Source organism: Gouania willdenowi, chromosome 10 (assembly GCF_900634775.1).
Source record: "Gouania willdenowi chromosome 10, fGouWil2.1, whole genome shotgun sequence".
Lineage (NCBI taxonomy): Eukaryota > Metazoa > Chordata > Actinopteri > Blenniiformes > Gobiesocidae > Gouania > Gouania willdenowi.
The window spans coordinates 39,228,412-39,243,041 of NC_041053.1; the positions used below are offsets into that span (position 1 = coordinate 39,228,412).

Here is a 14,630-nt window from a genome sequence, read left to right on the forward strand (position 1 = left end):
GTGTTCAACCACTGCAGTAGGAAACATGCTGTGTTCAACTCATCTGAATTTCCGTCCATTTTCTTTTTGTAATAATCTACTTCTTGGCTTGTTTCAGGCCCAAATGCCAAACTCCTCTACAAGATCTCATCAGGTGATCCCTTGGGCCACTTTTCCATCAACGACAAAGGAATTATCCAGACTAATAAGGCCCTGGACCGGGAAACCCAGTCTTTCTACAACCTGGTCGTCACAGTCAACGATCTAGCCCCACCTCCCATGACTCGCTTCACCAGCACGGCACAGGTGTCGGTAATCCTTCTGGACGTCAACGACTGCCCGCCGATCTTTACCTCGCAGAAGATGACCTACATCCAGGAGAACACACCTGTGGACACGGTGGTGTTCACGGCCAAAGCCACAGACTCTGACAGCGGGCCAAACAGCTACGTGGAATACTCCCTCAGAGGTCTTTTTGGCCATAAGTTCAGTATCAATACTATCGATGGAGACGTGAAGTTAGTTGGAGAGCTGGACCGGGAGGAGCTTTCCAACTACACCCTCACAGTGGTAGCTACAGACAAAGGCGAACCTCCACTCTCTTCAACCATGGATGTGACAATGATAGTTTTAGACGTTAACGACAACACACCAAGTTTCTCTCAGAACATCTACGACATCGAAATCGAGGAGAGCACTTTGACGGGAACCGACGTCATCCAGGTGTTTGCTACCGACGCAGACGACGGCACCAATGGTCAGATACGATTTTCCATCTCTGGGGGAAACACTAACTCTGACTTCAGGATTGATTCTGTCACTGGTGGGATTTCGGTTGCCAAGCAGCTGGATCGTGAGACTCGCTCGTCCTATTCTCTGAGAGTTCAAGTTACTGACCGAGGCAGCAGCTCCAGGATGGACCAAGCTACCGTCAACATCGTGTTACTAGACGTCAACGACTGCTCACCCGTGTTTGAGCTCTCTCCTTACACTGTAACTGTTCGAGAGAACCTCGAAAACCTGCCGCAAAACATCCTGCAGGTCAGTGATTTGATTGCTGCTTCCTTTTGGTTCTTGAGATGTTCAATTAGAAATCAAACATAAAGAGTTGTACAGAATGAATGTAGTCCTTGGATCTGAAATGAGATAATGCTTTAAGTGAATAAGTAAATGCAAACTCAATAAGTGTTGGTATGTGAGAATCACGGTGGTCTGATTTGTTCAAATTCCTTGACAAAAACCAAACTGAGATGATAAAGAAATGATTGACTGCAATTTGTTCTGCTCAATTAGAGCTCGATAGGATTTCACCGAAATTTGAAACTTTGCTGAAAGGCACGACAGGACAATGAACATCCTAAACACCATGATGACTAAAGGAGCCATAGATTAAAAAAAAAAAGTAGCAAAGAAATACTGATTTCCATATGTGAAGGTATTCAGATTTTTTGTCACATGTGTTCGAGAGCAGGAAATGAGGGGAGAATATTGTGGAAGTTAAACTGGAAATTACAGCAGGAAAGGCTGGAAAGTCACCACTCTGTTTATGTCCAGAGAAAGTTTCCAGTTACAGACGCCAGTGAATGTCCTGAATTTCCATTCTGGCTTTGTGAGAAAGATATATTTATGACTTTTTCAGAGTTTTTGTTGATTTGTGAGAGTTTTTGTTGATTTTTGAGAAATTCTGAATACTCTACGAGACTCAAAACCAACATAGGTTCACGGCCATATGTCAGAAAATACCTTATTTGGGGGGGATACCCCTCCCCATGGATGGCAGAACAAAACACAACTGTATTTTTTTTGATATATAAGAAGTAAGAAAGTGATTGTTGTGGTCTCTGGAATTGGTGGCAGGGGTGTTTTTAAGCACATTTTATTGATATTTATTAAAAAAAAACACAACATCGTCAAATAAATTTACTTGAAAACATTTGTTTATGTCATATTTGGTACCAGTGATGAGATACATCTTCAACAAAACAATATGAGTTGCTTCTAAATCTATTTTGACAAAAAGTGGCAAACTAACAGACAACAATATTTTGACTTGGGGAGTAATTTTGCACAAGATTGTCCATAACATCGTTAATATCCACGGCAGAGTCTTATTTAAGGTCTTAAATTCAGCCCAGTCCATTCCCCAAGCTCATAAAATTATACTTTTGGCAAGAAGAAACAATTATTGTGCGAATATAATCCTCTAACTAACATTACCCCCAAAATTAAAATGCTAAAATTATAATATAATAATGATGTTATGTTTTATTGAAGATGTGTCTCATCATTGTTGACATTTTGATATCAAATAAGACATTAAAAAAAAGTTTTGAAACACGTTTATTTGATAATTACTAATGTTGTGCTGCTACCAATACTAGTATCAGTAGGAGTCCCGATACGGCACTAAAAACAAGTACTAACTCTTAACACGCCGATACCATTTACAGCATCAAACTATTCTTCAAACTACTATCGATAGTCCGCCTGACGTAAGAATAAGCCGCCGAACACCAACGAAGAACAATCAACCTAAATTGTTTGCATTACCACATAACTTGGCGGTCCCCCCGCCCCCCCTTACCGTGGGATCAAGGGCCGCCCCACTCCCGCCCCAGTGGTATCGGCATGTATCGGTATCGACTGATACTACCCAACTTTGCATCGTATTGGCATCGGGACCAAAAAACGCCATCAGAACAACACTAATAATTACATGTTTTCCATAAATCGCGAAAATCGTTACCAGTGTATATCACTAAAATGTGCACAATATCACCCCGGGCACCAATTCTGGAGACCATAACAATAATTTTCTCACTTTTTTTATATCATACTTAAAAAAAAATACAGTAGTGTTTTGTTCTACCATGGGGAGGGGTATCTGATTGTTTTCTGGTGCTGGCCACAGGCCTAACAACTTCTGAGGGGAAGTCTTATTTTGACATAGAAAAATTTGCAACTCAATTGTTTACAACGGTAAAGGCCTCTGGGGTGTATTTATGTTTTTTTTGTGAGTAAATTATATGATAATTATAGCCTATCAAATGTCTTTGTTGGCAAAGAAAGAAGTCCCTAAACCTGCCATGAAAATGCAGTTAAAAGTCCAATTTCCTTTGGCTTGAAAGACCAAACCCTCTCACCTACAGCATGAGTCACTATGCCTCGGGTTTTGTGGAGTAACAGCTCTCTCTAATTTGTCTCTTTTGTTTATTCCTCATTCTTGTCCGTTTTTTTTTTCCCCAGGTTGTTGCGAGGGACGACGACCAAAGCGCTAACGGTCAGCTAAACTACATGCTGGGCGGTGGGAACGACGAGGGCGCCTTCACCCTTTCGTCCAGCGGCCAGCTTAGCCTGACGCAGACGCTGGACCGGGAAGCTCAGGGGAAATACGTTCTGCTGATCACGGCCACTGACTCAGGTACGACCACAAGCCAAGGCTTGAGAAACGAGGAGAACTGTCGAGTTGGGGAAAATCTGGGAACTTCTTTCGCAATTGGCTAACAATACTCAGCCGCAGAGTATTGTTAGCCATTCAACGCCAATGTCAACAGACAGAATTTGGACTTGACAGTGTACACAGAGCACTTCTGGTGTGGCACAGTAACCTAAACACTCAGGAGTTTTTAGCTGGCAAACCCAGTGGGTGTTTGTTTTTTTTCTATAGCCTTTTCCACAAAAGTCCCTTTCAGCAGGTTTGATTGAATAGCATCCCCTGTTTATTTGGATACAGCGGTGAGCTTGTTATAACAAGATAAAAGCTTAACTTGTTATTGCACGGAGACCAGTTAATATGCAGTTAAAGGAGGACATGCGTATCCGTGTTGCAGTGAAATCACATGGTGTCCCACTTAAGTACATGTTTCTTTTAGCTGCTCTGGCATGGCCGTCCTGGTCTGACTGGTGGTTCCGTGACAATTCTAGACTGACCATGTAATCAAGTCTGTATTTTTCCTTTTTTTATTTTGACAATGCTGACTTTTGGTAGGAATTGTGGCCGTATTTTCTGGCACACATTTCACTATTTTCGGCTGAGGCATATGCAAAGTTGTTTACTGAAGGTCCAATCGCGATTAAATCGCGAAACCTCGAAAAACCTTTTTTTTCTATTTTTAGGGGCTGGCATGCCCACCAGATAGAATGTATGGCAGATCTTTTATATATTTTTAGAGAGTAGGTGAAGCTGTATTACTACACTTTCCTATGTGGTGTAGTTCCTGAGATATTGGAAGCTGAAAATGGAAGAAAAATAAAGTTGAGCGAAAATCGACACATACCAGCACTCACTAAAAATCTCAAAAAGTGTTTATCAGATCAAAAATCATAGTGTGCTTATTGAATATCACGGAACAATTGGTAGTAGACTGGTGGTTCTGTGACAATTCTAGACCGACCATGTAATCAAGTCTGTATTTTTCCCTTTTTCTATTTTGACAACGTCAGCTTTTGGTAGGAATTTGTGACATATTTTCTGGCACTTATTTCACTATTTAGATACAAAAACTTGATTTATCTTCGACTGATTGTCTTCCTTAAACTGTATATTACCAAACAACAAATCTTTGTGATAAAAGCACCGCTACAAGACATTTCCCTACGTTATAAAAGCTTCGCCGGCCTAGACGGTGACAGGAGGGTTGAGTGATGGCTGACCCAGGTGTTATCTACCAGGAGCTTTTAAATCTGGAGGCCTCTGACAAACCTCAAAGTCGGCTGTCTGCCGCTCTGAGCCGCAGACCTTTATCATAACATGCTAAAGTCGTCTCTGTCTTCCCACGCAATTCCTCCAAAAACAGTTCGGGGAGGATTTATCCGTGCGTGGCTTCCCTTCGTAGGCGTATCTCATCCAACAAAGATCTGCAGAAGACCTCTTTGATGTTAAGAACTCTTCGATTAATGCTGAACAAAATAACTGACATCTCGTGTCTCCTCCTGATGGGACATTTGTAAAGGCATTTTGCAAAACTCCAGCTATAAGCAAAAGCTGCAGAACATGGACTCGAAAGAAAAAAAAATCCTTGCCAATTATTAGGAAATCAGCGTTAAATCGTGCATAATGTGGCATCGACTAAATCTGCAAAGACATGCTTTTCAAGGCCTCAAGTTCACAGAAATCCTGACACTGAACTTGCAGTTTTTCAGTACAAAAATGATTGAAAATGAATTATAATCTACGTATATTCCATGTCATTTCAACAAATTTTCAGGACATCCCACTTGCTTTGGGCTGAAAAAAGTGTTACTAGTGAAAAGCAATAAATGTAAATAAACAATACATTATTATAAGACAGAGAGACAAGCTACAATGACTTCATGTAAAGGATTTTCATATCGGCGAGTGGTGAAATAACCCAAAAGTTGGGTTCCAGATCAGTTTTTTTTTTTCTTATAATCCCACATACAGTTATGGGCCAATGAAAATAGTAAAAAAAAAGTATTTTTCTGGATTTCAATGAGACTGTCACCCAAGAACCAATGCATATACTTTATGTGACTAATCATTAGTGATGTGAACAGTCTATGTTCATAGTTCAAAGCTGATGAAATTACAGGGAGCTGAGACATATGCTAAGTTGTTTAATGAAGGACCAAACATGTTGGAGCTTAAATTTTTTTTTTCCAATTCCGAGGTGCTGGCATGTCCACCAGACAGGATGTATAGCAGATATTTTATGTATATTCTGAGAGAGTGGGTGGAGCTGTATTATTATACCAAATTACAGTTTCCTATGTGATGTAGTTCCTGAGACATTAGAAGCTGAGAATACAAGAAAAATAAGGATGAACAAATCGCCCATGTCTCAAAAAGTATTCATCTCATCAAAATAAAAATGTACAGTGTGTCTATTGAATAATCATGGAACAATTGGTAAAAATTTCAGAATTTTTTGAGATCGTAGTGTGGGGGGGTCATATTGTGCTTTCATTCCTTATTTTAATGGACAATTTTGCCAAAATATATTGATGTTATTATCAGTTTTGAGTTGAGTGTGTCCTCGGGCCACATCCACATGCACAGCACTCGACCACATTTATTACAGAGAGTTCAGTAAATCTCCAACCAATGTCTATTATAGAGAATACGGATGCATGGAAATCCTGCGTCGTTCCCACCGCTCCACAGTGCCGTGCTGTCTGCGCTCTTGGCTGCTCTGCGTCGTAGAAGTTAGAGGGCGACTTAACGACTGCTTAGCAGATAAAGAATTTTAATGGCCATCCCCCCGTCTTTTATTTTCATTTTTTTTTTTACAGGCGAGCATCTTGTATTCAGTGGAAAGGCTCCCATTAATTTGGTGCGTCCTGAGTTTTTGTTTCATTGACTTCTTTAGTTGAATAAGTCAATCTTGGAGCTGTCATCAGGGTTTAAAATAACAAAAAGGACGTATTTATCAATCAATCTTTTGTTAATCAGTCAACGTTGACAACATGGCGTTAAAGCGTGTCCAAGGTCACACCATCAAGCTCTAATAGGTCTTTTTTTTAAAAAAGAAAAGAAGTCAGGTTCTTGTTTTCTGTTTCCTCCTGGTACGCCCTTTATCATTGGCTGAATCTCAACGTGTTTGTACCATAAATAGCTTTGCTAGGTTGTAGCGGTGAATTGGGTGTTTATAAGGTGGTGTGGTTTCACTGACTGGCAAGGTTCTGCTTTTATTGATGTTTACTTGCACCATAATACGCAGTCGGAGCCGTGTTTGCCATTAAGGAGTTCACGTTTTTAAATTAGCGCCGTATGGCCCTATTAAAGCATGAACATTACACAGTTGTATTAAGGGAAATTAAAAAAAAATAAAAACAACAGCCACTGGACGTTTTCCATATCTCACGCTGGTTATGAGGCATTGGCATTTGTGTCTCGTCATTAAATGGAAATCTAAATGGTTCCATGGAGCAAATGCACGATAAAAACATTCAAAATCTTCTAGCTGAGATAAATACGCAAAAAGCAAAATCACTTCATTAAACAGGCTCAACACTCGGAGACAAAAATAATAGGCTTAGTTATTTACCAAACCTGAGCTCTGACATGTGGAGAAGAAATGATGGGAAATCATAGAATAGGAAGCAGCACACGATATTTAATGACTGCTTCTAATGTCTCATAAAGATCTTGATGGATTGGTTCAAATACAAACTGACAACAAATGGGTTTTTGGTCATTGATGTTTCTAAAAAACAGAAAATGTTGCATTTTTAATGTTTTATGAAGAGCGTTTTATTCTGAATTTGAGAGAAAGCCTCTGTAAAGCAGTGTTAATTTGGACAGCAAATTTAGATTTAGTTTTAGTCATAGTTTTTTTTTTTTTTTTTTTTTACCGAAATGCAACTTAGTTTTACTCAAAATTTTGTCATCGGGGCTAGTTTTAGTCATCTAAATAAGGGCTTCTCAAGACACTGAGAGGGGGTCGCCAGATGCCTTCAAAAAACGAAAACAATATTTTTTTAACAATTTAAGCCCATTTTTGTTTATTTTTACCCTTTTTTGCAACTACACTAAACTTGCTATATTTTAACTTATATTTATCACTTTTTCTTGCCATATTTTTTCTGTATTTAATGTATTTTTGCTACATTACTCCCATTTCTGACACTCCATCACATTTTAATGCCTTTTCTTCCACTTTCAAAACATTTTCAACACTTATAAACCCTTTCTACCACTTTTTCCAACTAATGTTGCACATGTTGACACATTCTTGTCACTTTTAACCTCTTTTCACCATGTTTCATGATTATTTTTTGCCAATTTAACCACATTCACGATTTGTCATGGCTCCTTATTGTTTAAACTCTTTTTCCCTACTAACTCTAACTAATATTGACACTTTGAACCCTTTTTAACACTTTTTTTTGTCCATTTTTAACCAATTTCTGTGGTTTTTAAAATCCCATTCCTCACATTTTCCTCCACTTTTTTTTGTCGCTTTTAACCCTTTTTATTTCTGATTAAAACAATGATTTACATGTTTAAGATGACTGTATACTATGGCGCAAATAATAATAAACCTTCTGGATAACAGTGAATATTATTCAGATAAATAAATAAATGTGGTGATCACAGATTCATAGAACAATGGACCAACAATATGGACTTTATGGATGAACCCCAAAAAAATGTTTATTTAGCATTGATCAACCTAATATGGGATGGTATTAATGTTTATAAACACACAGACAGATTTGATTTGATCAGTGTGTAAGACCACATGATCACTTGACTTCTGATTGGATTTCACCCCATGTGACAAAAATATAGTTTCGTTTTTCAATATTAAATGAAAATATCAATGTATTTTGATAGTTTTTATTGATATTATTATTATTATTATTGAAACTATTTAAGTGCTGTAAAGGTCAAATAACATGTTTCCCCCATTGCTGAAAGCAGTAAATGCTACTTTTTTTATCAGGTAGCAGCTCTGAGGGCTGGGATCACATTCCCTTTCACTCTGCTGCTTGTTAACTGTGAGAAAACCTGTGTTTACTCTGTTATGTTTGGCAGACCGTGTGCTGGGACGGATCACGTTCTGCGCTCAGCTCCACCAGGTCTTTTCACGGCTCTGCATTAAAAGAAGCTTTGTCGCAAAGCAACAGGTTCTCAGAGGCAGAAAAATGTCCATTTGGTTCTTTTGGCAGCCAAAGCTCTCACCCCAGTAATGATGTGTTTTATTTACCCTGTCCCTGAAGAGCACAATCCAACCGCAGTCTATAAACCGTAATTAAACGTTTAGGCTTAAGCTTGGGGCTACAGATGGGCTGTCCCATAAATTCACACGTTCATCTGTCTTTCCTAAGTCGACCTGTCGTGCACTTCCAGCTGTAATAAACCAGTGTTTGTCCTTCCAGCCTCCAGCTCTGACTCTTGGTAAAACTTTGTATATTAAGGGAAGAGATTATCTCACAAACCAGCTTTTTAGCACAGCTCAGACCAGTGCTTCTCAAAGTGTGGGGCGCACCCTCCTGGTGGGGAATGGAAGTATGACAGGAGGGAATTTTCAATTTCCTGCCAATCTCCTGAAGAACCTTTTGTTCATTGACAATAAAGATCATTAACAGTAAATGCCTACACACAAAGAAAGCAATAATGAATAGCTTAAAAATTCAAAGAGCATTAAATTACTGCATTAGATTTGCGACCGGGAACAAACTGTAACGTGGAACTTAAGTGCAAAAATATTGATTTACGTTAAGTTCAGTGGAATAACAAAAAAAAAAGACTTTTTTCCTAACACACCTATTATTCTTGGGGTCAGTTTGCCGTGTTTATCATTCAAAAAATAATAATTTGATGGGTAAAATTGATTTAGCATAACATTGTCATGGTAACATTTTGTAATGTGCTGGACACATATTACAATGATGGTATTCCTCTGGGGTCAATTTGACCACAAGCTGTTTTAGTGGTGTAAAACTTGTCTATGTGTGACCCATGTGTGACCATAAGTCCCCACACCTGCAGGTGCAGAGTTGATACTTTTGAGTTGATACATGACATGGGAAAAGGAAGGTTTACTGTCAATGCAGTTTGGGAACAGCTCTTTCACAGTGAAAGTGACGTAGAGGAGAATGTGTCTGAGACAGAGGACTTTATATTGAAAAACCTTACATTTGTTACAAAAACTGAGATAAGTAGATAAATATGTTTATGAGAAGTAAGTTTGTCCTGATGGTGGCGCTAGAGAACAGGTCAATGTTTCATTATCAATGGTTTATTTATGGATTCAACAAATAAACAAAGTGTCTGACACAAAAACTTGGTCAACAATTTTCTGAAAATCATTTTCTGGAGGCAAATATCCCTGGGGTCAGATTGACCACCAAGGGTAAAATGTGATATTTGAGGATAATAGGAGGGTTAGGCGTGAAAATGTGTTATTTGTCAGGATTATTTGCGGAGCAATGGGCACAGGTGAGGGTTCAAAGTTCACCTTCGTCCGAAGTGGGGAACACCCAACAAAGTTTGAGAATCACTGACCCGAGACTCGAACATACTCGGGCGGACACCCGCAAAGCGGAGTCCGCGTGGAATCCACCAGGCCAATGAAATGCAAAGCTCAGATTTTACTACCGCGAGGCTCTCTGTCGTGATTGACATGTAAACACACGCCCACGAAGGTGAGCATGTCAGTGTCCTTCATGCGATGCTATGTATGTACTTTCTACAGTCTATGTATGTACCGGTGAACGCCCCGCCCCCACGCTCTGCTCTTTATAAAGCAGCATGAGCTCAGCTACGGAGTGGGTGGGAGGAGGGCGGGCCGTCCTCTGGCCCTACGTCACCATGCAGGGAGGAGGAAGTCAGTGTCCCGTCTATAGACACGCCCACTAATGAATATGCATAAGTAGGCCGTAAATCAGCCTGTTTGTGTAGAGTTGCTCAGAAAATGACTTTTCAGAAGCTAAAACAGGCGAGTTTGGGAAAATAAACCTCAAATACTAAGTTTTTGGGGTTCTTAGAACAAATGGATGTGAAAAATAGCATGACATGTGACCTTTAAGGTCTGAGGAGAGTATGTTTGAGCCTTTAGACTGAGTGCAGTTGCTGTTGTTTCTCAGTTTTTGAACATCCTGTGATGCCCTCACAGCAGCGTGCACCCTCCCAGCTGAAAACACAGAGATTAATTGTCATTAATGCATGTGTTTGTGACCCCTGGTGTGTGGTGGTTTTGGCCGTTGCACCTTCCCTGAGGTTAATGTGACGTGTCCGGTGGTAACGTACCCTAATAAGGTGCTTAGACCCTTGGCCATATGTTGATGCTAGACAATGCTCTCTGAGAGGCTTACACAGAACACTGTGTGTGGAGGTGGCAGATGGCTCATCAGGATGAAGCTTGTTAATTTAAACACAGTTTCTCGGGGTTATTCAGGGTTCTCAAAAACAAAACCCTTGTTCCTGTGTTTGGATTTGTCACCGCGCTGACTGTGTCACTCCCCACATCTTAGAGGAATGTGCTGCTTTTAATTAAACGGCAATAGATTTTTCCAGATTGAATTAAAGCGGCGAGGAATCCAGCGCTTTGAGCTCCCCGACGGATTGAGTTGCATTGTGTGAAGCGAGGTGCGCTGACGCCAGTGTCTGCGCTTTATCCTGCAGGGCTAATGGCACTTATCTGAATACCATCAGTCTGATGTATTCCCATAGAGATAACCCTCTGTCCAACAGACAGGGATAGAATACTGACCTCAAAACCATCTCTCAGTCACTTTTTACTGTACAACATTTTTCTCTTCCTCCTTGTGTGGATTTAAAATCATCTAAAGCAGCAGTTCTCAAACTTTTTTGGCTCAAATATCCACTTTTTTACGTTTGAATGCATATATGTTCGACTATGTAAACTACATTTTGCTCAGAATTCTGTGAAAAAACAACTATAAAGCAACTACAAAGCATAATGATGGAACTAATGAGTGATAACACACATTTTAATTATACAAACTTTGTAAATAAGTGAACAAAACAGTATTTAGTTCATCCTGAATAGTTTTTATCATTTACGGTAATCTCCCTCCTGATGTGTGACCAAGACTGACCTTTGTATTTTCAGTTCATGTTCTAATTAAGATGATTTCTATCATCATTTTATGTGGTTTTTTTTGTGTCATTTTGTGTGTTTTGTTGTTGTACGTCTGTCCTTTTTATTATTCAGTTTATTTTTTCTCTTATTTTGTGTGTTTTTGGTTGTTTCTCATGTCGTTTTGTACATTTCTCTGTTATTTCTGTGTATTTTATAGTGATCTTGTGTATTTTTCTCTAATCTATAGTATGTCTTTTGTCGTTTTGTGTGTTTCTGGTAATTTTTCTCTCAGTGTGTTTGTTTTTGGCGTCATTTTGTTGTTGTTTGTCTGTTCCTTTTATTGGTAAGTGTATTTTTCTCTTATTTTGTGTGTTTTTGTTGTCGTTTTTTGTGGTGCTGGTAATATTTAGTATGATTATCATTTTTTTAACTTGAAATAAACATAATAAAACCCCATATTTTTAATGCTTTCAATGTTAATTTTCCTCTCTCTCTCTGTAAAAATGCCAAAATAGTTTCTGTTTTGAGATGTAGTGGTTTTAAATGTGATGGGAAGGTGTGAACACCAGCAGAGCAGAATCAGGACGTGGTGTTTTGCTCTCCTGGGTGACCGCAGATTAACCTCGTAATGAGATTAAACCTCAGACACTTCACTAAGGTGTGGCCTTGTCTCTTTTTTTATGGATCTTCACATTTTGAAGGGTCACATTTAGATCTAGTCACCTTATATTTTTATAAAGTGATATAATATCACAGATTATGCAGACTCTGCTTTGATTTGTAATGTAAAAGGTCACCTCATTCTGTCCAACTGCATTTATTTTAGTTATAAAATGTTTAAAAGCATAAAAACACAACAAATATGTAGTAACTAATGAATAATGAATGAATAAAACATTGAGAAAAATTGTTTTATATCTCAAGAAAGAGTAACCTTTATACTATAAATTAAAACAGAGATCAGATTTGATCTCGCAATTGGTTTTTTCCAGTTTTGAAGAGTTGGCATGTCCACCAGATAGAATGTATAGCAGATCTTTGTGTATATTCTGAAAGTATAGGTGGAGCTGTATTACTATACCGCATTTCAGTTTACCATGTGATGTAGTTCCTGAGATATTGGAAGATGAAAATAGAAGAAAAATGAAACGGGTGTTGCAAAACGGTGAATAAATTGACTTTGTTGCATATAATATGTGTATTTGTGACCATCACTAGCCCTCCTTAAGGAAGGGTGTGATAAACTTTAGTCTGACGATTTATAGAAAAAGAGAAGACAGTGTTACACCCAATGATAAGAGTGAACTGAGGGAGGAGATGTGCATTTCCAAGTGTGACAGAGCAGCATTTCAAAGTTAGGCCACAACAAGTGTGTTTGTGAGTCCACAGTGGATCTGCATGTGTGAGCTGCTATAGGAGGTCAGAACGTCCCCCCCAAAGAGTCTAGAAAACATGAGTTATTACTTAAATTACCCAATGATCGATTGTAGATATCTCACATTATCAATTTAATGAAAACTCGACAATATTTTTAGGGGTTTGCAGTTTTCCTTTGTTCATATCACATGAATGCAGTCATTTTTAATTTCAAATAGTGGGAAGAACTCTCAAGTTTTCCAAAAGTTTTGCAATTTCCCACAAACAATTCCACAAAATACATCTAAATTACACAAAAATCCAAATATCTGACAAATACTAAGGCACAATGATACTTATTTTCCAAACCTAAAATCTGCGGCCCACTTGAGATCAAACTGAGATCAAACTGGTTCATATTTGCCTCCCCGCCACAACCCCCCGCCTAGCACGTGCCGCTGTCGCCATCAGCTGATGATTTTACCCCACAGGAAACAAAAGAGCAGAAACAGACGGAGGTTTATTTCTGCCAATGGAAAAAGACTTTATTAAGCCCATGGTAGGCAGCTGACTTCCTGCTGCACATTTCCGTCATCTCTCTTTCCGTAGTAAAAATGATGATGTCATCAGGCGCTCAGCGGAGAGAGACTGATCCTGTGCTGCCATGCAGTGCATGAGGAGAAGGGTTCTCAACCTTGGGGTCAGGACTCGATTTGGGGTTGCAAGACACTGGGGAGGGGGTCGCCAGATGCCTTCAAGGAACTAAGAATATTTTTTCACCACTTTGAGCCCATTTTTGCTCATTTTTACTTTTTTTCTATAACTACACCAAACTTTTTATATCTTAACCTATTTTCACTCCTTTTGATACATTTTTGCTGCATTACTCCCATTTCTACCATTTCTCCATCAAAACTTGCAATATTTTAACCTATTTTCTATTTTCATCACTTCATGCCATATTTTTGCTCCTTTTAATGCATTTTTGCTACATTCCTCCCATTTCTGACACTTCACCATCAAATTTCAATGCATTTTCTGCACTTTTTGTTCCACTTTCAAAACTTATAAACCCTTTCCACCACTCTTCCACCTAATTTTGCATATGTTGACCCATTATTTAATGTTTTTTTCACCATATTTTATGCTTATTTTGGCCAATTTAACCACATTTACGATTTGTCATGCCCATTATTTGCCAGTTTAAACTAATTGTTCCAATATTGACACTTTTTACCACTTTTTGGCCACTCTAATTTGCAACTTTTAACCAATTTCTGTGTTTTTTAAAATCCTATTTCCCCACCTTTTCCACCATTTTTGGTCACTTTCAACCCATTTTATTTCTGATTAAAACAAGGATTTACATCTTTAACCACATTCACGGTTTGTGACGCCTATTATTTGCCAGTTTAAACTAATTGTTCCTACTTTTGAACTTACATTACAACTTCCAGCCCTCATTCATTGTGAGCGTTTTTCTCCTGCTGAGTCACTCGCTCTATAAAAAGCAGTGAAGGATGGAGGCTATTCTTACTGTTGCAGGTATAGAACACAGTGGAAACTTTAGAATGGGAAACAGATGACCCGTTTGGCTGGCTGTAGAGTTTTTTAGCAGCCACTGTGTCATCTGAATCCAAAGAATGTCACACACTTACTATATCAGACAACTGTCATTTACATACATTTGCATACGCACCAGGGTTGCACTACTAAACCTGTCATCCCACGCAACAGTAACAAGATAGATTTGAACTATTTACACATGGAGGAGGAGATTTT

The 14,630-nt window shown here is 38.8% G+C and overlaps 1 protein-coding gene across 2 annotated transcripts in view; it reads left to right on the plus strand.

The window, feature by feature from the left end:
- Nucleotides 1-14,630, plus strand: part of fat4 (FAT atypical cadherin 4) — a 152,084-nt gene that overhangs the window by 95,733 nt on the left and 41,721 nt on the right. For both annotated transcript variants that reach the window (XM_028458895.1, XM_028458896.1), the window contains exons 5-6: nt 98-1,020; nt 3,226-3,400. In XM_028458895.1, the coding sequence (XP_028314696.1) occupies nt 98-1,020; nt 3,226-3,400 (1,098 nt within the window). The remainder of the gene's footprint in view (nt 1-97; nt 1,021-3,225; nt 3,401-14,630) is intronic.